This window comes from Eschrichtius robustus, chromosome 2 (assembly GCF_028021215.1).
Source record: "Eschrichtius robustus isolate mEscRob2 chromosome 2, mEscRob2.pri, whole genome shotgun sequence".
NCBI classification, from domain to species: Eukaryota; Metazoa; Chordata; class Mammalia; order Artiodactyla; family Eschrichtiidae; genus Eschrichtius; species Eschrichtius robustus.
The window spans coordinates 130,942,415-130,968,933 of NC_090825.1; the positions used below are offsets into that span (position 1 = coordinate 130,942,415).

The 26,519-nt window shown below is 46.4% G+C and overlaps 1 protein-coding gene across 2 annotated transcripts; it reads right to left on the minus strand.

Annotated features, from left to right (window-relative positions):
• Positions 1-788: 788 nt before the first annotated feature.
• FAXDC2 (fatty acid hydroxylase domain containing 2) lies at positions 789-26,133 on the minus strand. Of its 2 annotated transcripts, XM_068536269.1 has the most exons (9): positions 26,016-26,133; positions 15,792-15,869; positions 13,699-13,790; positions 13,464-13,567; positions 10,026-10,147; positions 4,447-4,652; positions 3,850-3,955; positions 3,284-3,450; positions 789-2,501 (listed from the first exon to the last, which is right to left on the minus strand). In XM_068536269.1, exons 2-9 carry the CDS (start codon positions 15,867-15,869, stop codon positions 2,345-2,347), a joined length of 1,032 nt encoding a protein of 343 aa, XP_068392370.1. In that variant the 5' UTR covers positions 26,016-26,133; the 3' UTR covers positions 789-2,344. The 2 variants fall into 2 exon arrangements, with proteins under 2 accessions (XP_068392370.1, XP_068392371.1); XM_068536270.1 differs by lacking the exons at positions 15,792-15,869; positions 26,016-26,133 and adding an exon at positions 14,029-14,186.
• Positions 26,134-26,519: the final 386 nt, after the last annotated feature.

Genomic DNA, 26,519 nt, shown 5'->3' on the forward strand with positions numbered 1-26,519 from the left:
GGTCGGCCGCCGAGCCCTGAGGATTGACGCCGGGGAAGGAAGGATGAGCGCTCCCACCGGGACTGGCCCCTGAGCCGCTGGTGCCTTTCCCTGGCCCATGAGGCCAGGCACCAGCAGTGAGAACAGTCTGAATGCCGGCCTGGCCTTGGGGTGTCATTACAAAACTGAAAATGAGCCTCGTTTACTCATTCACTGACAGCTATTTGTTTCCTGGGCCTGGCACTTGAGCGTCCCATCAGAAATGGTTTTCCAGACAATTCCACCTTGTGTCAGGTGAACAGGAACTTTAACAGCACCGATGGCCTGCAGGGGCCAAAGGTGAGGCTAGGAGACAGTGGGCAGGGCTTCTGCAGGCCACTCTGGGAAGAGGAAGACATTCATTCAACCTTACTTCCACGGCTTGCTGGGAATACGCTGAAAGAAGCCACAGAGTGTTTCCTTGTGCTGCTGTGGCGCCCAGACACCATGTGGTCATGATGCCGGAATGACTCACGTAGGGAGAGAAAAACCCAAGTATCCACTGCAGTCAAAGGAGACCGGTTTGTTTTCCATGCTTTCTCCTTTCACATTCACATCTTCTGCTGCCAGTGTTGAGACCTCGACCTTTCCTTGAGGCTATTTGGTAACCAGTGTCGGGGCCAGGCCCAGCGACCTGCCTAAGAAAAAGGGTGAGAGAACGAGGCCCCTCGTCCCTCTGCGCCCCAGCAGTACCTCCAGGTCTACAGATGTCAAAAGGAGAAAGACCGCCATTCTTCCTCTTTCTCTACGCCCCTCATTCCCGACCCTCGCTCAGTGCACTGAAGAAGGACTGTTTTCCAACTGTTTGTTTATTCGTAGGACAGGTTGTGGGTGCAGGTAAGCAGCTATGAGCACGTCCAGCACTGGTGCACCAGGAGCGGTGCTCAAGCAAAGGGCGTGCGGTCCCGGGGAAGGGGGCTGGGCCCACCCAGGCCCAAGGAGGACGCCGCCTGCTAAGCGCCTGGTCGGCCTCCTGGGCAGGTCCTCTGGGGAGCTAGGGCCCGTGGCAGGAGGTCGTCCTCTTTGATAGCTCTGCGTGGAGATGTGGCCCTATCAGATGTTAGAGTATTTTATAAAACTACAGCAGGTGGTTTTCTGGACAGAGGAGAACTGAATGTTCAGGAAAATATCAGACTTTGGAAACTATAATGGTGGCCTTGCAAATCAGAGTGTCTTCACGTTGATACCGGGAGCCACAGGGTTCCTGGCAATGTCAGAAGCAGCTGAGCGAACCCAAGGTGGGGACTGCTTCCACCTGGGCAGCTCTGTGGTTTTGTTGTAGACAATAAGGTCTCATTGGAAAAGGCATCACTGCTGAAGTCATCCTGTGAAAATGGTGCTGAAACAACTGGTTCATCATTTGAGGGGGAAATAAGGATTTTACCCTCTGGTCAGCCGTGTATTTCTTGCCTTAGTGGAGGAGGAGAGTTCTAGCTCCTTTGGTCCTGCTTCAGAGAGCCTAATAAGGGGCCTCCGTTGGGTGTCCCCAAAGGTCAGCAACTCTGACCCTACCCTCTGTGGCTTAAAGGGGGCCCCAGCTGAGCGGGGCCACAGGGTTTGGCCTTTGGTTTCCGCCTGTGGCTGAAGGTATTGGGGTTTGGTCTGCGCCTCTTTTTGGTATCTCAGTTGTAATCCCAGGAAGAGCTCCTGTGATTGGTATTTTCCTTTTCAGAGAGGGGTGATGTCCAATTGCAGTGGGGCAGAGTTGAAGTGGGGTCTTTATCACACTGCGTGTCTGTGCGTGTGCGTGTGCGTGCGCATGCATGTGTGTGTTGGGAAGCAGTGGGGACTTGATCCCAGAACCGTTGCCAGGGTGTCCTGGCCCTGGCCTGAGTAGAGAATGAGAGAGGCTTTTGGGGACAGGAAGGGGCAAAGCAGTATCTTCTGGTTCTCCCACCCCCTGGCATCAGGAGGAGCTATGGCTGGAGCCACACGGCCTCCTGCCACCTTTGTCATTCTCTGTCTTGCCAGGGCTACCAAGGAGTCATCTGGTGTCCCTCTCCCCTTCCACAGCAGAGGACCAGGGGGACCCCCCAGGAGCCCTCTCAAAGTGGCTTCTTCCCTCTGACTGGCCTCCATTCCAGGGAGCTATATTTTTTCGTTACGCCAATCCCTGGTCCCCTTTGGGATGATAGGGGCAGTTGGGGGAGCCCTGGTCCCCTCCTTGGGCCTGGTTTTCCAGGAAGCTGACCTTCCCCCTGCCCTCGTGGTTTGTCATCAGAGTGTGTGCCTGAAGGAGCAAGTTGGTAGGTACGACCAGGAGGCCTCAGGCCACCTTAGCAGACCTCTGCAGAGGGCACGGCTAGGATGGCACTCGGGCCGTGTCTTAGTCCATCTTCTTCGGGGGATCAGGGATGCTCTCGGAGAGCGGGGTGAAGCCCAGCAGGATCGTGTGTCTCTCGTAGGCCTTGGTCTTCTTAAACACAGTGTCAGTCCCGTGGAGGTGGTCCAGCACCCCCAGCACCCCATAGCACTGGTTGAACCTGGAGGAGAGAGGAGGGTGCTGGAGGCGGGCGAGCTCACGTTCATTTCACCTGTGCCAGCCTCGCGCACATTTCTGAGCCCTCCTATCCCACACCCATCCCCACCATGCTGCCCACCTGCTTCAGAGTAACCCAGGCGGTGGTGCACATATTCCTGGGGCCATTCCAGACTGAAAAGCTATGCTCTTCCTTTGAAAAGCTCTCTGTGATTTCGATGCACACAAGTCAGAACCTGCGGCAAAGCCAGCTTGTTCAGGTAGGTTCTGGGACCACCTCCATCAGAATCCCCTGGAACACTTAACTAAATGCAGATGCCAAGGCCTGCTCCCCCAGATGCTTTGATTCAGTGTATTTGGAGTGGAACCCAAGAGGGTGCATTTGAGGGAAAGCATCTCAGGTGATTCTGGTGCAGGAGTTTCCTAGACCACGCCGACGAGCCTGGAGGCTTTCAGAGGGCGCACAACTTCTATTGAATTGCCTGCAGGAATTCTATGCATGTATGCATCTTTCTGGTAGTGCCCATGGCTTACACTAGATCGTCAAAGGGTCTAGGACCTAAATGCAGGTTAAAGACCCATAGTGGCAGGAAGATCCAATATCAGACAGAAAGAGAATGGCGAGGTGATCTGGGTCCCAGGATGGTCACCTTTGTCCCCACCTGCAGACCTCTCCCTCCACTAGACCCACATTTAAACTGAGTCACCAGTGTCTGCTGTCAGGAGCTCTAGGAGTAAAGGTGGGGGTTACTGCCCAGAGACCCACAGTGGGGAGGGGTGCCTTACTTGAAATGGTGGTAGTCATGGAATTCAGGTGAAGGCAAGAAGGGTAGGTGGTAGCCACAGTGGGAGATGATGGTGATGATGAGGACCAAAGAAAACCAGATGGTGATGGAGGACAAGTGGGAACCCATGACTATTGGACCCACCATCGCCGGCAGCATGTTGGAGACCTGCAAGGAGAGGGCTGTTTGAAGAGGGGCCCAAGGGGATGGAGGGGACGCAGGTGGGTGTCCGGGAAGACTTCTTGACACAGATCTGGGGAAGCTGAATGAGTTTCTGGACTTGATTTGCTGGACTCCTTCAGATATGAAACTTAGGATAAGTTATTAACTGTTTGAACCTCAACTTCCTCATTAGCAAAATGAGGATTTAAACAGTTGTTGGGAGGATTAAATGAGATAACTTACATTGGGCATCTAGCATCGCCCGGCATATGCCAACAACAAATGGTAGCTGTTGAATGGGCAGAAGAAAGAGCCAGTGTGATCCCGTTCTGTGCAGGAGACTAGCTTAGGGAAGGGGGTTGGCGCCCGCTGCCCTTTCCTCTGGGGGAGCCGAGCTCTACTCACCACATGCTCAATAGGATGTGCATAGAGAGAGATCACACCAATGGGAGCTGTCCACTCGTGGTGTTTCTTGTGGATTTTCTTGTAGAGTTTTGGGTGGTGAAGGAGGCTGGGAAGAGAGTTAACAGTTGATAAATCAGCCAACCTCCCTCTCCCCCTCCCCCACCAGAACACGAGAAACCAAAGGTAGGAACTGGGGTTATATCCATGGAGCAAAGTTTCACATCCAGTGAAAACACACTGGATTGGTGCTCCGACAGCCCTGCCTTGTGAGTTCTTCTGGTGATGTTGCCTCTCTCTACCTCAGTTGTATGAGCTGTAAAATGGGGATGATGGCCAGAAAGGATTCAATTAAGGGAATGAATGGGAAACTACCCCGCCACACACAAGAACGGAGATTCCGGACACTCGTAGGTGGTCTCACACTGTCAGCTGTGGAGCGAAGAGTCGTCTTCGTGTTTACTAGTTAGCGGGAGGCTCTTGATGCCAGGTGCTGTTGGTCGCACCCCTACAACTCCGAGGAGGCCAGGTTTCACCCTCACTGGTGGGTGAACCTGGGAGAGTGAGGAGCTGGCTGGGCTCAGGAAGGAAAGCTCTCACCGGTGTGCGTAGTAGAACAGCACTTCCTCAATCAGCGTGAAGACTGCCAGCTCCAGGAGGAACCAGTGGAAGGTGGGTAGCTCTCGGCGGCAGGGGTCTCCCCGCAACTTGAGGATGGGATAGAGCCAGACCATCATGGGGAAAGAGATCACCAACTGGTTGAAGAGAACCGTGTGGATAGCCTGGCGTAGTTTCATGGGGTCCACCTGCCCAGGGGGAAGAAGGAAGAAAGGAGGTGGACGAGAGTGTGGGAAGCAGGTCTTTCCCTTCTAGGAACCAGGCTCCTCTGCGACCAGCTCTCGGGAGGCCCTCGCTCGGCGCTGGATGCTAGGAGTGATGTCTGGCTGTAGCCAGCAACCCCTGAGTGCTGCGCAGCCCAGGGGTGGAACCACCTGGTAATGCCCTGCCTTTGGAAACTCCCCTCCCCTGGCCTTAGTCTCTGCCTGAAGCTGCGTGCTCCTTCCTGCTTCTGCAGCTTCCACCACTGTCCTCCCCATTTCTCTGGCCAGGCCCAACCCCACGTACTCCCGACAGGCATCCTGGGGAGCCTCCAGGGTGCTTGGAGAAGGCTCCCAGCCTCATTCCTTCTTCAGCCTTTTGGTCCCTGCTCATCCAGAGAGCCTTGACCAGGATCAGGTGCAGAGATCAGGGTCGCCTGCCTCCTCATGTGGTCCAGCCTCACTGGACGGGAGCCGGGGAGCTGCTCTCTGGCCTCTTGTCCCACTTGCTGTGAGCAGGTCTTGCTGGTTTTCAGGGTGGGGCTGTCAGGATGAGGGGCTGCCTGCGCATTCTCCCCAGATCGCTGTGGAGAGCTGGCCCCACGTGCTCACATCCCTTTGAGCCTCAAGACTACAGCCAGCGTTTCCTTGGGAGCCAGTAACCCCTGACCCTTCCATTTGTCAGAGCCCTGGAGCTCCTGGGAGTAGCCCCATGACCACAGGTCACTTGCTGGTCCTCATGAACTGGTTTGGCATTCTCAAAGGGGATGCCCTCCTGAGAAATGTCTGCAAGCTGGAGGGTTTCTGCTCCAAGGTGAGGCCGGGTTCAGCGTGGTCCTCATACTTTAGGCCTGCCTGTTCCTCTGGCTTTTCCATGTCCTGCGTGTATTGATGGACCAGAATTCACTCTCTAAACCTTCAGTTCCATCCCACGGTGAAGCCAGGTCTGGGCAGCCTTGGTTTGAGAGCACCACAGAGGAAGCCATACACCTCTTCTGGCAACCTTGACCGGGAGGTGGGTGTGACATACGATCATTCATTCAGCTGATATTTATTGAGCACCCTCTATGTTTCTGGCAGTGTTCTATGTGCTGGGAAGGAAGCAGTGAACAAAACAAAGATTCCTGCCCTCACTGAGTTTATACTCTTATCGTTTTAAATAGAATGGTCAGGGTAGGCTCCATTGAGATGGTGAGATTTGAACAAAGATGAGGGAAACAGGTATCTGGGGGAAGTGTCTTCTGGCAAAGGGAAGAGCTGGTGAAAAGGCTCTACGACAGGCCACACTCCTGGCGTACGTGGCTGGAGAAGAGTGAGGTGTGAGGTGTGAGGTGTGAGGTGGGGAGGAGTGGGAGGGGAGGTCAAAGAGGTAGGGAGGAGCCAGTGCATACAGGGCCCCGTAGGCCACTTTGAGGACCTTGGCTTTTATTCCAAGAGAAGCGAGGGTCATCCCGAGGTTGTGAGCGGAGAAGTGACAGGATCTTACAAGGCTACTCTGGCTGCTGTGTTGGGAATAGACAGTAGGAGACCAAGAATACAAACGGGAAGACTAGAAGTGCTAAAGTACGCATATGAGAGGATGGTGACTCAGACCAGGGAGGTGGCGATGGAGGTGGTGAGAAATGGTTGGGTCCTGGATCCATTTTGGAAATTGAGCCAGTAGGGTTTCCTGATAGATTGGATGTGGTGTACGAGGGAAAGAGAGTTGTCAAGGGTGACTCCAAGGCCTTTGGACTGAGACGCTCCCCAACTGAGACTGGGGAGGCTGTGGATATCAAAGGCTTTGGGGGCTGGGAGATCAGGAATCCTCTTTGGTTCATGTTGGATTGGAGATGTCAAGGAGGCATTTGGATATTTAATCCTGGATCAGGAGAGAATTCTGGGCTCGAGAGGTAAGTTGGTGAACTGTTGGCGTTGAGGTGGTTGTTTAAAGTCATGATGCTGAGGGGATGAGGACGGAGAATACGACTGGGGCTGTGCCCTGAGTGTCAACATAAAGAGGCTGGGGAGGTTAGGTTGAGGAGGAACCAGAAAGGAGACTGTGAAGGGGTGAGTGGTGAGGTGTGAGGACAGAGTGGGGCCTTGGGAGCCGGTATAAGAAGCTACAACAGAATGGGGGATGAGCAACTTGTGGAAACAGTCCTGGTAGGTCTAATGAGACAGGCCTGCGACAGGAGCACTGGTGACCTTGCCCTGGACAATTGTGGTGGAGCGGTGGAGGTGAAGGCCTGATGTGAGGAGGTTTCCAGAGGAGGTGAGATGATTGTTTTGTGATTATTTTAGGAAGTGCAGGCTGAAGGATTTAGAGTTTCATGATGTCTGAACTTAGTTTCAAATGATGAAGCAAAAAATTATAGATGCATAGATATTTATATTTTTATATACAGAAAAAGCACATGTTGTAAAATGTTTAAGACTGGAGAATCTAGGTGGTATATAAATGAGTGATCAGGGTACTACTGCCTTTTCAACTTCTGTATATGTGTTTTCAATTTTTCATAATTATGAAATTTTGGGAAAAGACAGTGGACAGAGAGAAATCAGAAACTGTATAGACAAGTCTTTAAAGAGCTTTGCTGCAAAGGGGGGCAAAAATATGAGTGGGAGTGAGTATGGGAGATGGACGTAAGGTTTTTGGTTTTGGTTTGGTTTTAAGCTGGGAAAAATTACAGCAGGTTTGTAATAAGCCAGAGAGTAAAATCCAGAAGAGGAAGGAAAAAAAGGACAAAAGAAAGAGCAGGAAGAATTGCTGGAGCAACTTGCTGGAGTAAACAAGAGGTGGTGGGTGTAGCGTGCAGACAGTGGAGGAACGGGCCGGAGTGGGAGCAGAGAGAGGCCACGGGCCGCAGCAGGTGGGCAGGCAGAGCGTGTGCGCCAAGTGCTGCCCCCCGGCTGCAGTGGGGCACGGCTGTGGGAGCTGTCTTCTGCTCGAAGGCAAGGCCACCCTCTGGGAGGAGGTGACGGGAGGAGGTGTTGAGGATCTGAGGAGGGAGGAGAGGCGTGAACTAGCCATCCAATCGGGGAGAGTGGGAGGGTAACGAGTGCGGGGCGGCGGGGCTGGGTGGTGGTGTCTTGTGAACGCCGTTGCATTCAGGTCCCACTTGATGACCCGTTTCTGATGTCTTAGGTCAGGGGTCAGACCTTCTTGGAATGGGCCAAAGACTAAATGGCGTCTGGGGCTTCCTTCTTCCTTGTGTGACTACCTGAGGGTGCACACAGTGTAGGAGCAGATGAGACGAGCCCTGGCTCTCTTTCCAAGAACAGTCTAACCTTGAACTAGTCAGCGCACCTTTCTGAACCTCAGCTTCTGCCAAATGCCACGAGACCTTCTCTGTGTGGCCCTCCCTTCATTGTAGACTGTGAAGTTGATTGCGCTAGGTGATTCTCTTGAGAGCTGATGTGGCCTAGTGGTTCAGGGCACAAGCCCCAGTGTCACAAAACTTGAGTGTGAATCATGGTTCTAAGCCATGTCACATTTCAAAGCCTCTGCTTTCTCTTCTGAATGATGAAGATGTTTACAGTGCTTGGCCTTGAAGACGTACGCATTTAGTCAGTGGTGCCCGGAAAGGATATCTCCGTGGTCTGACAGGTGAAACATTCTCAAGGAACAAGCCCTGCTTTTAACCCTTTGGCTCTGGTCCCTGCCTGCTGAGCTGCACATGGAGGAGGTCCCTGCCGTCTCAAGTGAGGGGACCTGTGAGCCAGGCCAGTAGCTCTGGTTCAGGAAGGGACTGTTCTGAAAGCCTGGATCAAGGGCACTGTTTCTCAGCCACTCTACTTTCTAGAGTGCTGGCCTGGGTAGAATTCCCTGAGAGCTGAGGTGACTCACCCAGGCACCTGGACAGATAATTAAAAATAATTATCTGGGCTTCCCTGGTGGTGCAGTGGTTAAGAATCTGCCTGCCAATGCAGGGGACACAGGTTCAAGCCCTGGTCCGGCAAGATCCCACGTGCCGCGGAGCGACTAAGCCCGTGCGCCACAACTACTGAGCCTGCGCTCTAGAGCCTGCGAGCCACAAATACTGAGCCTACGAGCCGCAACTACTGAAGCCCGTGCGCCTAGAGCCCGTGCTCCGCAACCAGAGAAGCCACTGCAATGAGAAGCCCGCACACCACAACGCAGAGTAGGCCCCACTCGCTGCAACTAGAGAAAGCCCATGCGCAGCAACGAAGACCCAACGCAGCCAAAAATAAAAACAAATAAATAAATAAATTTATAAAAAAAAAAAAAAGGGGCTTCCCTGGTGGCGCGGTGGTTGAGAGTCTGCCTGCCAATGCAGGGGACATGGGTTCGAGCCCTGGTCTGGGAAGATCCCACATGCCGCGGAGCAGCTAGGCCCGTGAGCCACAATTACTGAGCCTGCGCGTCTGGAGCCTGTGCTCCGCAACAAGAGAGGCCGCGATAGTGAGAGGCCGGCGCACCGCGATGAAGAGTGGCCCCCACTTGCCGCAACTAGAGAAAGCCCTCGCACAGAAACGAAGACCCAACACAGCCATAGATAAATAAATAATAATTAAAAAAAAAAAAAGAAAGAAAAGAAAATGATTGTCTTGTCTGGGAAAGAAGCCAGGATGTGGTTTTGGTGGAGCTGGGGTAAAAAAAAATCTGGGTTTAAGAATCAACTTCTTCCTTGTTGTGTAAGAAAAGGCTTCTGAGGTTGTCAGAGCACTAAGCAGGCAAGCCGGGCTCAGGGAGCAGTGAACAGTGGGGCTCACTTCCCCGGCCTGTGTACATCCAAGATGTGTGCTTGGCTTTTTCTCTCCTTCTGGGCCAGGAGTTCCTTGTCAGCAAGGTCCAGGCCTTGTTTACCATGGATGACCTACGTACTATTGGTGGTACTGAATAATTGGGAAGGAGGACCTGCTTAAAAAACAACCACCAACAACACATTCACAATTAATATGATAGTGGGGTTATCCATTGTTTCAGCAGCTGTGTCCCTCCCTCACAAGGACAGCTGTTATCTGTGTTTTCAGCATCTAATTATTGCTGTCCCTTCTCCCATGGGTAGATGGAGACCTACCTGACATATCTGGGACTCGGTCCAGTGCTGGGCTGAGACAATCATTTCTGTTCCTAAAATGCTGACCACAGTGCCGTAGGCCAGCACAGGCAGGTAGAGAGCCAGGCCTGGGAGTCAGAAGATTAGTCTTGACTGACATTAGTCTTGGCTGGCTGGCTCTGAGATTCGGGGCATATTATTTCCTCTCTCTAACCTTCTAACCTGGGGGAGCCTTGTACAGAATCACTTGGCTCCCACTGGCCACGGTCTCTCCTGGGCCAGCCAGCAGAATTTGGAGAATGTGGCTTTAGCCCCTGCTTTCTGTGCTTTGACCAGGAGAAGCTGCAGCAACACTTACAGGGTCATTCTTGCCGACCTGAATTCGGTAGCGGGAGATGAAGTTAGGCTTTCCAGTTGTGTCAACCACCAGTAGAAGTCCACTCAACGTCCAGAAGAACAGAATGGGCACCTGGGTGGCACCTAAGGTTGGGAAGAAGAAGGAAACCATCAGGACAACTTCAGGAGCTGGCAGCGCACGTATTCCCTGAACACATGCTCGGTGGTAACTGAGGCTGCCTTGTAGGCAGGCCCTTGCCAGGGCCTTGGTGTCTTGGTGCTCGGGGCTGGGGGCCTGCCTTCAGTCTTGGGGTGACAAACCAGCTGTGGGGAGTGGGATGGGTCACTTAAGGAGTGTCTCTATTTCTTTTCTTAGCTGTACAACGGGGACAACAACCTTCTAGGTGGTTGGAGAAAAAAACAACACAAAATTATGTTAAGATGTATGATACACTCTAAACAGAAACGAATTTCGGTTGACATTTGGGTGTCTGTGCCCACTGAGCCCTTTAAGAATAGCCAAGGAAGGGAGAAGCAGAGGAAGAGTTTGGTACGGTACAACTCACCACGGGCACTTGGGTTCCCCAATCACCATGACCCTTTGATGACATGCGCAGGGGTACTTCAGGCGTCCAGTGAGTATTTTCCAAAGTGGAAAACCTACCTCTCAAGGGGCTCCTTGGTTAAAACAGTCTTCACACCCTACCTTCTTGGAGAGTCAGGGTCCAGACAAGTGTGGTCACAGCTCTGAGAATTCCTGTTTGACTTTGTTAAACTCAACCTTTCTCAGGCTTTTCTTTACCCAGCACTCTGTCTTCTCAGAACATCTCAGAACAGACTGGCCATTCGTCCCTGTCTGCCCAGGACAATTTCAATATGTATCCATCATTCCAGCATCATTATTAATAACCCCTCCTTTATTCTCACAAATGTCCCATTTCGATGATAAGTCGTATGGTCCCCCCACCCATTAACCTCCGATAGAACTGATGTTCTGCAGGGTATTTTAGAAAATACCGATCAACACAAATTTAGATAGGGCTTTTTGCACCACATCCCACTTTTCCATGAAGTCATCCCAAGTATTTCTGTTCTCCTCCTGTGAACAAATAAGCACTTTGTCCACCCCAGCTGGCAGTTATTCAAGTGACGTTGTAGTGTTACCTAACTCTTGTACTATTAACTTTATTTTTCCTTGATTTGCCGCCTCCTCTAATTTCAATATTCCAAGGAGCAAGGGTGTTTTACTTAATTCTCTGTCTCTGTATTCTTCCTCCAGTACCCTTCTTGCTCCAGCAATCACTGTGCCATGTGGCAGTTGATACCTGAAAAATACTTGGCTAGCACTGTGAGGAAATGTGATTGGCTCAAACATCCTTAGGGCACTTTGGCAGTATCTGAAGTGAGGAAAAGATCAGAGTGACAGACTAAGACAGAGACAGAGAGACAAAGACAGAAAGAGGGGAAGAAAGAAAAGACATACACACACTCACGCACATAAATGTCCATCTCAGCAATTGAAAAAAAAGTACAAGAACATTTAAGTAGCCTAAATGTCCCGGATCTTAGTTCCCTGACCAGGGATTGAATCCAGGCCACGGCAGTGAAAGCACCGAGTCCTAACCACTGGAATTCCCAGAAAATGGACTAAATTGATTAGAATATTTCCACACAATGGAATAGACAGGACAGCTTACAATATTGAGCAAATCTATATCAGTTGATATGGACAGATGTCCATAATCAATTCAATGAAAAAAAAGTTAAAAAAATAGTAGATGTCGGGACTTCTCTGGTGGCGCAGTGGTTAAGAATCCGCCTGCCAATGCAGGGGACACAGGTTCGAGCCCTGGTCTGGGAAGATCCCACATGCTGTGGAGCAGCCAAGCCCGTGAGCCACAACTACTGAGCCTGCGCTCTAGAGCCCGTGAGCCACAACTACTGTGCCCGCGTGCCACAACTACTGAAGCCCGAGCACCTAGAGCCCGTGCTCTGCAACAAGAGAAGCCACCGCAATGAGAAGCCTGCGCGCCGCAACAAAGAGTAGCCTCCGCTCTCCGCAACTAGAGAAAGCCCGCGTGCAGCAACGAAGATCAAAAAAAAGCAGCCAAAAATAAAATAAATAAATTTTTTAAAATGGTAGATGTCTTTTAAGTTTAACCAAATATGCAGTATACTAACAGTGGTTATTTCATGGATATGTGAGGTAGGTGATTTTCACCTTCTTTATGCTTATTTGAATTGTGTGATTTTTATTTTTAACAGTGAGCATGTATTTACTTTTATCCTCAGAAATAAGAAACTTTATTTTGAAAAAAAAAAAAATGTTAGGTTGGTGGTTGCCTAGTGGGCCACCCTTCGAGGTGCCCGCCTACGTGTCAATCCAAGGGCTCCTTGAGGAATACCGACTGAAAATCACAAGAGGTGATCTTGAACTTTTTTCCAGTTTTAACATTTCAAATGGCAAATATTTTTTCTCTCTGGTATTTACTTATCAGTGGTGATAGGTGGTTTTCCCATCATCGTAACAGAAACATATAAAATGTTTTCCCACCACTCTCCCCATGTATATTTGCAATCTGCATTGTTCTTTTCAATGAGTGCTTAAGATTCCATTAACCTGTCATGTTTAATATTCAGCCCATTTTCAGAGTTCTCTTCCTAGAAGAAAACAATTATCAGAAACATTTTATTTCTATGTTTGCTTTGTGACAGCTGACACTTTTTAAATCTCCCATTCTAGACTGTGACAAAGTGTTTTTGGTTGAGGTTTGTTTGTTTTGTAATTATTAATTTTCTTCCAGTCAAACGGTGACATAGTTTTTTAATAGGGTAGACATTTTACCCTAATACTTTATCTTAAATATCTCTATATCCTACAAATGAGTTTGGCACAGAATAATTTAATAAATATTATGTGAGTGAATGAATGTATGACGGAGGACAGTCACTATTGTAGATAATGCTGGCATAAATATCTATGTTAAAATAGGTTTTTTCTTCTACTATGTTTTGAGCTTGCTTTCAGGCTTTGGCACTGTCAGTAAATACATTTTGAGTGAACACTTGCTGTTAAGGCCCAAGAGGTAGCTAGATTGCACCAGGTCCAAGGACACAGCCTCACATGAGACAGAACAGCCCTTTGCCCTTGTGGACCTGACATCTAGAAGCAGGATTACTGTTCTCACAAGCATTCATTTTCACACAAACTATTTCTTTTTTTATTTTTCTATTTGGGGGGATGGAGGAGGTGTCTCAGCTTCTTTTCTTAGATATCCTTAAACATCCATTCCAGATTAACCCCCAAATTTAGCACTCTGGGGTTACCACCGCCTTAAACTTTAAGTCCTCATTCCTTAGAGGAATAAACTGAGAAGTCCCAAAGTAGAGAACAAAAGAAAAAGAATTAAGCTATAACCATGTACCCCAACCCTAAGTGCTGGTGGTCTGGGAATCTCACCTAGAATGTAGAGGAGCCACTCCTTCCCTTCGAATGTAGACAGCAGCCTCTCCCACTGGGCTTGCCAGAAGTAGCCAGAAGCACCCCAAAATCTCTGAAGATGCCTTGAAAGAAAACTCATTCATGTTTGTGGGTGAAGACTGGTGGGTGGACAGCTCCTAAATCCACGCTCTGCCCACAGACCGCCACCGCACGGCCCCCAGCTCCCGAATTAGAGCTGGCCGAGAAGACGCACCATGTGACTGAGTTCCAGAGGGCCACAAGCAAGAGAAGGCCAGAGCCCAGGATGAAAGCCGTCCTCCTCATGGAGCCCCAGATGTGTCCCTCCTAGGGGAGGACAAGAAAGCGTCAGCTCCCAACAAGCCTCCTGCCTTCACACGCAGCTCACTGCTGAAGCCCGGCAGGAGTGAGGTGCCATGAGGATCTCAATCGTGCCACCATGGCACATCTGCTGACCTTTTCCCAACTTCCGTGGAAGGCTCTCCCTTATCAAGAGCTCTCAGGCTGTGTGCAGAGGTGAGTATGAAAGTTAGAGCTTAAGGTTGGGGGAGGGAAGAGAGCAAACCTGATCCAGAGAATCTAGCACGCAATTTCGTCACCCAGAGAAGGACAGATGAGCCTTCCAAGAGCCGTGGGATTTCATGACCAGTCTTCTTGTTGAACAGAGATGCAGATTATTTGTACGTTGGAATCACCTGGGAGCTTTCAAAAAATCCCAATATCTGGGTTACTCCCCAGCCTGATTACCTAAGAGTCTCTGCGGGGGCAGGGGAGGTGGGGCTGGGCCTCCCTGTCTTTTAAAGGTCCCCAGCTAATTCCAATGGACAGGCAAAGCTGGGATGGCCAGCACAGAAGGATCTGCAGAATCCCTGATGAGGCCACAGGGACTTCAACTGTGTTCCTGAGCCAGGCCTATTTTCCCATGCCCATCACCCTTTTGCCCTTGAAGAAGAGAGTAAATAAACATATTTTCTGACTTGTAATATGTCCTCTGCCTTCCAGAGATGTTAGTCTGGGCTGCCAGCTGAACGGGACAATGATGGCTTCTAGGGGCAAAGAACAGACCGCTGGCCATCACTGGGCGGTCCTTACATGTTCTCCTCCAAAAGCCTAAAACAGTGGTCATTGCGAGCTCGATGGTCAACCAGCAGGTCCCAGACTTGCAGAAGGAAAACCCTGGCTGCCAGGTGTGTCACCAATTTCTATAGTACCTTGGGCAGGAATGACAAATGTCCATTACAGCCTATGTTTCTAAGCCCAGATGCAGTCTGCTCATATTCTTTCATAGGAGAGGACTGGAGGTGGTGGTCCCTATAGGTGTGTGCAGTTAGTGAACCAGGTCACATACACTACTGTAGGGGAAGCTGATCTGATGGGGGGCCATGTTTTAATCCAGCCTTTGGAGATCTAAAGGAGCAGACCGTTTTGACTGACCCATTCAGAGCAACCTGAATCTGCACTGACTCTTTTCTTCTCAGATTACCCCATCCCACTTTTGATCAGAAGACCAAAAAGAAGTTAGTAAGTCATTTTCTATGGCTAGTGATATGTTTTTAAAGGTCTAGTACTCCTTGGGTCCTGAGGTTTGAAAAATGACCTTCTGTTTCTTTCTCTCTCTCTCTCTCTCTCTCTCTCTCTGTGTCTGTCTCCCCCCGTTAAGGGCTGGATTGCCAAGACCGCAGAAACTTGTTCTTTTCACAGGCTGTTCAAAGGTCACCCCCAAATTTGCCGGACAGTTCATCTTGGGCTTTTGCAATTATTCCTTTTTTAGGATTCAAAGGACCCTTTTCATGAGCTTTCCAGATTCACTAGGAATTTTTCAATTGAGTTTAATCAAATCAAGTCAAGTCAAATTTAAAACCTCAATTTCACATATAAGATTAGATGTGTTTTCAGGGATCGTGGTGTTTTCTCTCTCTAGCAGCCTGAGGGCCAGGTAAATAGACAGGGCAAAGGTCTCTGTGAAGGGCAGGAACATGCAGCACGGAAATTATCTGGGGTCAACAGCTGGTTCCCACCCCCAGTTCCCAGCCCCCAGTGGGCCTCTCTTGTCCCCAGAGCAGCTGTAGAAAGGGGTGGTTCCAAAGGCCTGAGCCTGGGGCACTCTAAGGGCCAAGAGACCTTGGTGGGACAGCTACGGGGCTCTTCAGCTACCTTCATGCGGGCAAAGGGGCTGGAGTTATAAGCAGGCAGCTGGAATCAAGTGATTCTGCTCAGCTACTGAAGCGAGCACTTCACTAATGTGTCAGCTATCCCGAAACCTTGTGGGGGTGTTGTCAGTTATGCCGCAGGCGCAGATGTGGAAAGGGTCACTGGCCGCATTCTCACCAGTCTGGTGGGTGAGGTGCTCGCGTGCACCTGCTTTTGCTTCTCATTGTGTGGCACACTTCCAGCTTCTCCCTTCATCTGGAATAAAAAAGCACAGGTGAGCCTGGATGTCATTTTCACATGCAACCAAGGCAGTAAGGAATAGAGGGAGTCGAGGTGAATGGCCAGCAGTGGTTTTTAATGCTGGCAACTCATTAAAATCACCTGAGAGTTACAAAAAAAAAAAAACCCACCAAAAAAACCCCTGGCAGACAAACTGATTCTAAAATTTACATGGAGAAACAAATAAGCAAGAATAGCCAGGAATACAGCAGAAGAGTAGAGGAGGGGCAGGCACAAGGGATACTAGGTCTAGCAACTCTTAAAACACATTATAAGGCTTTTTAAAAAACTTAATTATGTTCTTCTTATTTCTTCAAGGTATTAAAGAGTTGTTCCTGTGAGATAAAAGAATATCAATGGACTCTTAACCAGGACTTAAACAGTAGGTCTAACTTGAGTTGGTTCAATTTTGTATTCTTTGTTATTACTTGTCAGTTTAAAAACAACAACCAAGGTTTTTCTGAAACCAGTCAACAATTCTATGGCCAAGTAAATGGATAGGAATGCCGTGCATGAAGCTCCTTCTAAAATGCAGTCAAACAAGAACTGGCTAGAAGGAGAATAATTAGGAATGCGTTTGAGATCTCCATTTGAAAGTATGACAGGATAAATCTTTCTGGAAGTCTTAATAAAACCAATATTTAATAAGTGGAGAAATTAAGGTTTGATCATTTTTATTTTCTAATGTGATGTTGCAGAATTTTCCTGGTTATATAAAGATAATGATCAAATGAAAAATAAAAGTTATTTTAAGGAATCCAAATAGTAGTTATTAGACAACTGAATAAAAATTCTGACATCAAAAGGTGGTGAACACAGATTAAAAACCAATTGCATCTCTACTTAGCAAAATGAAACAAAAAGGATAAAAAATGGCATTGTCCATAATATATGCTGAATGAGATATTTTTGGCCATGTAAACATATTTTTTTTAATATCTTTATTGGAGTATAATTGCTTTACAGTGTTGCGTTAGTTTCTGCTGTATAACAAAGTGAATCAGCTATATGCATACGTATATCCCCATATCCCCTCCCTCTTGTGTCTCCCTCCCACCCTCCCTATCCCACCCCTCTAGGTGGTCACAAAACACCGAGCTGATCTCCCTGTGCTATGCGGCTGCTTCCCACTAGCTATCTATTTTACATTTGGTAGTGTATGTATGTCCATGCCACTCTGTCACTTTGTCCCAGCTTACCCTCCCCCCTCCCCGTGTCCTCAAGTCCATTCTCTACTTCTGTGTCTTTATTCCTGTCCTGACCTTAGGTTCATCAGAACCATTGTTTTTTTTTTTTTTTAGATTCCATATATATGTGTTAGCATACGGTATTTGTTTTTCTCTTTCTGACTTACTTCACTCTGTATGACCGACTCTAGGTCCATCCACCTCACTACAAATAACTGAATTTCGTTTCTTTTTATGGCCATGTAAACATATTAAGCGTGCTTTTCCCTGCTTTTATTTTTATGCATCACAAGTCAATGCATACAGAGATAAACTTTTTTGACTTAAAAAATAAAAACCTTTATTCTAAAGATTATACAATACTTTGGTCCTAGAGTTTTGATCTAAGTTTTGAGGATGATATTCCTTTTACTACAAGCTAGTTCTATACTGTCAAAAACATCTACAAAAGTATATCTGCCACACTTACACACAAACTGTACAGAACTATAAAATCTGGCAAGGTAGAAACTTTCTGGAATCTTCCAGTGTATTTTCAAGGTACAGCAAGCCAAAAGAAAGCATTGTAGACAAGTATGCATGCTGACTCAGGCAGTGTTTCCAATGTAACTCTAGTGTAACACATTCATATACATATACACCCAGGGAATATTTCAGAAGCATCAGTTCTTTACACCTTACACTTGATCACGGATGTGGGTACGTCTCTGACAGTTCATCCTGTTATGGTGCCAGCACCACCTGACTGACCCTGCGGTGGCTCCATAGTGAGGTCAAGGCCAGTGCCATCTGCTGTTTCTTTTTGTTGTTGTTGCTGTTGGTGTGTTTCTTGAAGAGACATAGCCTCTTGGTTTTGTGGTGTTGTTAGGGTTGAAATGCTATTCATTGTGTCTTCCATTTGTTGCATTTGAACATCCGGTGTTTCAAACCGGTGTTCAAATTGTCCTTCAAGGCAGAAGTCTTTGTCCATGTTCATACTCCTCAATGTAGCATCCAAAGATCTGACTACACCGGCCAGACTTGCCTTTACTGCTACTGCACTTTGGTCTCCAGCTGCCACAGCATTTACCCTAGGCTTTATTCTCACAAAATTAAGTGCTAAGTTTTTCTGATGGTTTGTGTCTTTGGTGTGTGTTCTTGTGACTTCTCTGTGCCAATCTGAATGACCTTTTAGATCTTGGCCTTTTTCAGTCTCTTCTTTATCACATGTCTTGGCATTTCTATTAAGTGTTTTGCAACAAACTTTGTGTTTCTCCATATTTGAAATAAGGCCATGACTTCTCTGTGAAGGTGACAGCCTGGGACGGTGGCTGGGTTTGGCGGGAGGGTGCTTGGGGATTGCACTTACCCTGAGTTGCTGCCCAGCTTGACTTGGTTGACTGTCCCCCTACTTGTCTTACCATAAAGTTTTTTTTTAAAATAAATTTATTTATTTATTTATTTTATTTTTGGCTGCACTGGGTCTTCGTTGCTGCACGCGGGCTTTCTCTAGTTGCGGTGAGTGGGGGCTACTCTTCGTCGCGGTGCGTGGGCTTCTCATTGCGGTGGCTTCTCTTGTTGCGGAGCACGGGCTCTAGGTGCACGGGCTTCAGTAGTTGTGGCACGCGGGCTCAGTAGTTGTGGCTCACGGGCTCTAGAGCGCAGGCTCAGTAGCTGTGGCACATTCCTTTTTATTGACAAATAACATTGTCATATGGATATATCATATTTTGTTTACCCATGCCTCTGTTGATGGACATTTGGGTTGTTGCCACTTTGTAGCTGTTATGAATAATGCTATGAACAATTTTGCATAAGTTTTTGTGTAGACACGTTTTTATTTCTCCTGGATATATGCCTAGAAATGGAATTGCTGGGTCGTATAGTAACTATATTTAACTTTTTGAGGAATGTTAAGTGGTTACACCATTTTACATTCCCAACAGTAGTAATGTATGAGGGTTCCAACTTCTCTACATCCTCACCAACACTTATTATTGTTGCTATCGAATAGTGTCATAACCTGGCTGAAGAGGAGCATTACAGATCATTGTCCTGCCATGTGACAAGGGTGAAGGAACCTAGAGAAAGGAGGCCAGGTGAGTTTATAGATGGCAGAGCCAGGATCAGGCCCAACTTCCAATATCTCTAAGGATGTTTTATTCTTTTGTGGATGATTATGCTTGGTTTTATTATTCTAGACGCATTTTTACCAGCTTTGACTTTAGGAGATACAGTTTCCCCTTGACCCTCATTTCTTACAGAATACTTAGGCTGGAGAAGGGAAGAGAGGAATGGTGATGTATAAAGTGCCTCCAGGGGTTTGAGAAGTTAGGACAGCAGAGGGAGGTGATAAGCTGCTCACCAGCTCTACTGTGAATCACATCACAGCAGAAGGGAGGCAGTCAGCTCAGAGGAAAAGCCTGTCAAGGAGAAATACTGGGAGGTTTGATTCCCAGTCAGGGAGATAGCATCTGGTTTAAGAAAAGGCACCTGAATGTTTGGTGCAGTGTCAGCCCAGTCTCTACCTGGAGGCAGGGGAATGGATTTCAGCCACACTATAGCCCCCCCGAGCCCCACCCCACCAGGCCTGCGTCTTTGTCACCTCCGCTCCCTCCTCCAGCACCCTCTGTTGCCTGGCCGGCAGCAGGAGAACCTGCTGTAGCTCGGAGGTGTGGAGCTCCACCTTGTGCTGAGTTCTCAAAAAAAAAGAAAAAAGAACACACAACAGAAGAGAAGGAATAAAGTGAAGCTGCAGGCATTCACTCCCTGTTCTGACCCAGGAGGGCAGTCAGGATTCCTTTGCTTACCTGAGTGTTAGGGGTGCTCTATAGTCATATTCTGTACCGCCTGAGGCTTCCAGAGGAGAACTGCACAAGCGTTTCAGGATGACAAGTCTCAGCCCCAAACTATGGTAAATGGCCCTGCCCCACATCGGGGACAACAGGTGTTACCCAGTAACCTGAATTTATAAGGATTCCCAAGAATTATCATTTTTAAAAAAATTTTTAAATTGTATATTGGAGTATAGTTGATTTACAGTGTTGTGTTAGTTTCAGGTGTACAGCAAAGTGAATCAGTTATACATATACATACATCCACTCTTTTTTAGATCTTTTCCCATATAGGCCATTACAGAGTATTGAGTAGAGTTTGCTGTGGTATACAGTAGGTCCTTAAGAATTCTCCTTTAGATAGTGATTTTCTCCACCTTCATTGTGCTGAGCAATTCCTATTGGCCCAATTCCCAAGTTTGGCCCACATCCTCAAGATGGATACGGGCCCATTCATGAAGTTGCCTTTCACACAGTGGTAGAATTCTGGGATGAAGCAGGTCATTTTCAATCTGGCAGTTTGCCTTCGGCCTGGAGTCCCAGAAAGCACAGATCTTTAAGTACCTAGTTGTGCTAGGTACTTTGGGGGCGAAGCCTGTAAAGTGTCTTAATGACAAGGAACCAAATATTAAAGGAAACACCTCAAGTTGGGAACGACTTGGAGATCTTAATGTCTGCAAACCATGTGCAGAAAGGTAGAACCTTCACATCACCATGGATTTCCCTCCTCAGTGCTTGTTAGGAAGTGTGAAAGGCTCTGTGGACCCTGTCGAGATATCCATCCTGTTTGGGATGGAAGCTGAGGGGATTTTTGGTTTGTTTCTTTGTTTGCCTGTTTGTTTCTTTAGCTACCAGGGCTCTTTCTGCCATGCCATGCCACAGGAACTTCACTTACAAGTCAAAGTCTCATCTAGCTTTTCCCCGATGTCTTATCATCACCGTTATCTTTGCCAAGAGCTTGCAAAGCTAAAAAGACACGGTCTTTGACCTTTTGAAGCTCATCTATTCCTTCCAGGAACATTTACGAAGAACTTACTATGTACAAGGATTCCTGGAGGTGCAAACTCTCAGTCTAGGTACATGAACCCATCATTTCAAAAATCCATATGAAAAGTGCTAGCCTAAGTTCTGGTCCAGAGCTAAGAAAACACTGAGTAGGGCAGGAGATCTGGCATGCCCAAGAAATCTTTAAAGGAGCACAGTGCCCAGGCTTTCTCGTGGTCTCCAACCTTACAACCAAGCCTTTTCCTCCTAAATTGCATTTTAGCTTATCCAAGGAATGCTGGGTTTTAGTTATATCATACTTTTTTAAAAAAAAATCAAGATAGATGTAAGAATCTGCCACATGAATATCAAAACTGCCATCGAATATATTCCTTACCCCATTATTTAGTTCCCCAAATGAAGTAGTGCACTTTTTATGAGAATACAGCTGATAAATTCTTATAAAGAAATTAGTGCACAGGAGTTTTCCTCTTTGGGAGCAAACTTGTGGTTGCTAAGGGAGAGGAGGATGGGGGAGGGATGGATTGGGAGTTTGGGGTTAACAGATGCAAACTAATATATAGAGAGAGAATGGATAAACAACAAGGTCCTACTGTATAGCACAGGGAACTATATTCAATATTCTATGATAAACCATAATGGAAAAGAATATAAAAGAAAGAATGTATATATATGTATAATTGAATCACTTTGCTGTACAGCAGAAATTAACACAACATTGTAAGTCAACTATACTTCAATAAAAAAAATTAATTTTTTTTTTTTTTTAAAGAAGTTCTCCTCTTTGGAAGAAGTGGTATGCTTACTTGTGGAATACAAAAAGGCAATCCATTTTGGTCCTTCTCACCCCTTTTTGCTTTGGCTGCCTGTAAGTTCAGAGTTAAATTTAATGCTCAATTACACTTCTTGGGATTTTTTTCCTTGTATATAATCCAGTATATAAAAAATGATGTGTGTCCAAGGATGTTCATTGTGACATTGTTTTTAATGACTAAAAATTGGAAACACCTTGAATTCCATCAATAAAGGTTGGTTAAAAAATTATAGTACATCTAGTATGAACTATTCTGTAGCCATTAAAGGAATAAGGCAGCCCTATGTGTACTTTCCAGAACTCTTAGGTGAAAAAGTGATGTGTGGAATGTGTGTGTGTGTGTGTGTGTGTGTGTGTGCTGTTTATGTATACATAGAATAGTTAACTATTGCTGGAAGAATATATAAGAAATTGGTTACAGTGGTAGCTTCTGGTGAGGTGAATTCGGTGGCTGGGGGACAAGGCAGAAGGAAGGCTATCTTTTTACCATGTGCCTTATTTTTTGCCTTTTGAATTTTGTACCATGAGTATATTTTACCTATTCAGAAAATTACAGAAATATTAAAAATTTTAAATGAATTCAGTGCTCATTCATAGGAAATATTTTATTGAAGATTCACAGAGTAATTCATTTTTACTTTACTCTTCGTCATATTAATTGCAGTTCCTTAAGGGCTTTGAGAAATCTTTGTCTCCCCTGAAATTTTATGCTGATTTTTCCATGTTCATTTTTCATATTCATAGCATTCATTAGATTATTAAAGGTAACTATGACAAGGACCAGTGCCCTGTTTATTCTTCTTCTTCTTCTTTTTTTTTGGTAATGATTTTACATGGTGCAAAAGCAAAGCAATAGCAGTAAAGCACCTGGTTCTTTTCTCTACAGATCACTGCCCACCCCCCAACACCAAAACAGTATAAAAGGTATTTATTGAGTGCCTGATGGGTTCTAATCAGTTTTTATTTTTCTGCAGCTGTTCTACTGCATATATCCTTTTATTGGAAGCTATCTCAAACCCTTCTGAGATGGAGGCTGGATGTAAAGTATTAACTAGGTATTAAAATTAAACACCTAAGTGAGACTAGGATGGCTGTCAGTACAATAAGACCCTGGGAGGTGGTGGCTCTGTTGACTCCACAGGCAGGGTGCTGATGCCTCAGAGAAACTGTTTTGCTGAGACTGAGTGATTAGGGGCTGATACATAAGCTTAACCTTGGAACATCAGCCTTCTGGTCAAAGGGAAAGTGACTCTTTATCTTTTGGTGGTAAGAAGGCCCTTTGGCTGCAGGAGTCATAGCATTTATCTGTTGACATCTGACTTCATTAGAAGCAATGAAACATTTCCTGATATGCCATTTTTCTTCGGCTAAGCCAGTAGGCCCATATGCTATTTCCTGAGATATTTGTCTAGGTAGCTGACTCCTCTAAACTACACAACCATATCATTCTTCTGAATATTTTATGACAAAGCAGCTTGTTTTCTGTGCCTCTCTACATCTGTAGACTTGCTTTCAGTTTTAACTGAACAGAGTCAGTCAGAAAGGTTCCAGGGGGGACCTCAAACATGGTGGGCTGATGTGTATTCACCCAAAGAATTTCCTTGACATTGTTTGCCAGTGGTATTGTTCAAGTTAGAAATTTTGGCAAACAAAATCAACAACAACAATTATTAAATATTTACTATGTTAAGGTACTATAATAATTACATTTTTATGGTACCTCCTCCCTTTTTCTCTACCTTTTGAAGTCTCCCATCTAAGAACTAGAAGTTGTCTTAAGCTCATCTATTCTGATGCCCCCATGTTCCATTTGAAGAAATGGAGGCATAGAAATCTTCATTATTCAGCTTCAAATTACAGGTATTTAGTGGCAGAACTTGAATTCAGTGCTCATTATACCGATTAAGTCTGCAAAAGGTATAGAATGTGCTGACGTCGGTGAATGCAGGGTGGGCATTTGGATTGTAAAAGGACACAAAGGAATGAGATCAGCCTCTATTAGCCACAAATAATGGATTAGATATTGTGTGTGTGTATGCTTTTTTTTTTTTAATACAAAAGGTAAAACAGAGCATGGTTTTTCTAAGATAATAATCATTCTTTCAAGAAATATTTATTGTGTGCCAGATACAATGCTAGTTACAGAGGATACAAACATGAATAAGACATGCTTCTTGGTCCTATTTAATAATGTAATAGTATATAACTTTGATTTTCCAAGTGAGAAAGTATGTAGGAGGAGGATATGAAATAACATTTATGATGAGAATGCATTCAGAGAGAGAAAGAAATTAAATGCACTAAAAGTAAATATTCTAATACTTAATAACAATGAATTGACTCTCCCTTAAAGGGATTTCGATAGATATTATAAGATTATCCAAATTAGATACTTTTTAGTGTGGTTGTTGTGAAAGCAGATGATTCTGACTGTTTTGAAAGCAATGATTTATTGCAAAATCCCCAATCTAGGTAAGTGGCACAGTGAGGCTATAGTACATGTTCACAACCTAAAAAAATCTGAAGACAGGGCAGGGGAATGGGATGAGGGTGGGAGAAGTAGACAGTTTAATTTTAATTTTTATTTGTCTGCAGCCTGATTCTTTCAGATTCTAGCTTCCTGGATATTCTGCACGGTTGAGGAAGGTTCCCATTTTATAGGTACAAGATATATTATCTTTATGTGAATGTGCATGGTTTATTCATAAATATCTCATGAAATTATCAGAAAAAAAAAAAAAAAAAAAAAGACCTGATGGACCATCTGGTCTACCCCTTCCATTTTTTTTATAGCTAAAGAGATAGGCTTAGATAGCAGAACTGACTTGTTCCAAACTCCGCACAGTTTCTGGCAAAATCCAGGCTTCCTAACACTTTGCCTGGTGACACATGTGTTTTCAGAAGAGCATAAATTCTATTTCATATGGGAGAGGGCTACTCTCCTGAGGACTGAAACTCCCATTACTTCAGCCTCTGTTCTCAGGCTGTTTGTATTCTTGGGAAAAGCTGAACAGTCTGCCTCTAGCTTAAAGCCTCTGATGAAGCGGGTTTCGAGGAGCTGCTATGACCAAGGTCTGTACGTACGTGAGACTTTTACAGAGGGGAAAGATATTCATTCAAGAAGGTAAAATGCATGAAGGAAAAGGTTGAATTTTGAGACAAAAATTACTCCCTTTGGACAGTTTTAGCAATGCTCCCTTCACTGCTTTTGCCTTGGGTACTTATACCCTTTATGATTTACTGCCCCACTTGACTGCATGCCCGTGAGGCTGAAAGCCTGCCTATTTTGTTTACTATGAGATCCACAGTACCAAACACAAACCTGGCATGTAGCAGATACTCAGGAAATATTTGTTGAATAAACGAAAGAAGGAGAAAAGAATTAAAAGCCTTATTTTTTGCCCTCAGAATGTGTCCAACATTTGCTCTTGAACGTTTCAGCACCTTTTCCTATACTACACACTTACCTTTCTAAGGTCAGAAGCTAATGCTCAGAGCATTTGTTTTACCAAATTGAATTGAATCTTTATATCCCAACCAGAGAAAGTTAGTTGGAATTGCATACGAAACTGAAGCACCCTACAAGTCTCTTATCTTGTCTTGCTTGCCTTATGCCCCAAAAGACCCGTATAGCATCCTGAAAACCAGTGGCCCATTGTTCACACCCACCTACACACACTGTATTCCTCTCCCTCGGTAACCTCTGTGGGAATCCTTCCTGAGCTACTACCAGGACATCAGCAAGTCTGAAAGTGGAGCATCTGTTGATAAATCCCGGTATGTCTGTCGATCAAAGCAGCTTTGACATGGTTGTCCACCATCTAGTCCCCACACCGACCTGGGGCCTTTGCAATTTTAAGACTGTTGTAATTGGCCCCATCCCTTGCAGGTGAGCCTGGCAGGTTAGAGAGGAGAAGCAATTCAACCACAGTTGCTTCCTGGCAGTCTTTTTCCAGTAGGGTTTTCGAGTTCTGATTTGGGATTTTCTCTTTCATGTGGTTTTGAAGCCAAAGCCAGTCCGTTTGACAGAATTACCTGTCAATTGCTAGAAAAACAAGACTACGGAGGAGGTAGATTGTACAAACATGGGCAGAGGACGCAGACATTAGTGAGACAGGAAGGGACTCTGTGTGCTAAGAAAACATCCCTGGACATTGTTCAGAGGCAGATCTCACCTGCCCTGTAAGTGGAGAGGACAGAGAGGTGGCAGAGGTGAGAAGGGTATGCTTTGCCTTTCTTTAAGTGAACTTGGACGCGTCCTGACCTTGGCGACCAGCTTCCCTGCCCTGCAGCTCCCGCTCACCTCTGCAGTGGGCTGTCTCCCAGCTCCTCCAAGGTCCTGGCACAGCTCAAGCCCGCTTTCTCCTCCTTCAGCCCCGACGTTGGCAGCTGCTGTCGCCGTGCTGCCGCCTCACCCTGTTATTACTCGGTAGGCTGGGAGGCTGGCCAAGGTGATCATGTTACAGAGCAGCCGACTGGCTCTGGCCGGGCACGTGACGGGAGAAAGAATTTGGGTCTGTTTTGACGAGAGACAAAAGCGCCCTTCTTGCCAAAGGACATCTACTGAAAGCTGAGAGGAAATGCGCAGTTCAAGCCAGAGCTGGAAAAAGCACATTTGGCTGACCTCTGGGCTTGTTTTTCTTCTTTTTAAAAACTTCCTGCATCTTCCTCAACTTAAGAAAATGTCGCTGTCCCCTAGGAGGCAGTTTCGATAAGAGGCATGGGTGTCAGATCATGTTGAAGGCAGAAGATGGGCAGTTCAAGTGGATAAAAAGGTGACATGGACCACAGGGCCTCATTTTCTCAT

Bases quoted from the DNA above. Each gene is read 5' to 3' on its own strand.
- FAXDC2 (XM_068536269.1), bottom strand. From the start codon at position 15,869: ATGAAGGGAGAAGCTGGAAGTGTGCCACACAATGAGAAGCAAAAGCAG. The intron at 3,956-4,446 runs GTGAGAGCTTTC...CTCTCTTCCCAG, and splicing joins CTGTTCTACTACGCACACCG to CCTCCTTCACCACCCAAAAC. The intron at 2,502-3,283 runs GTAAGGCACCCC...TCTCTCCTCCAG, and splicing joins CATGACTACCACCATTTCAA to GTTCAACCAGTGCTATGGGG.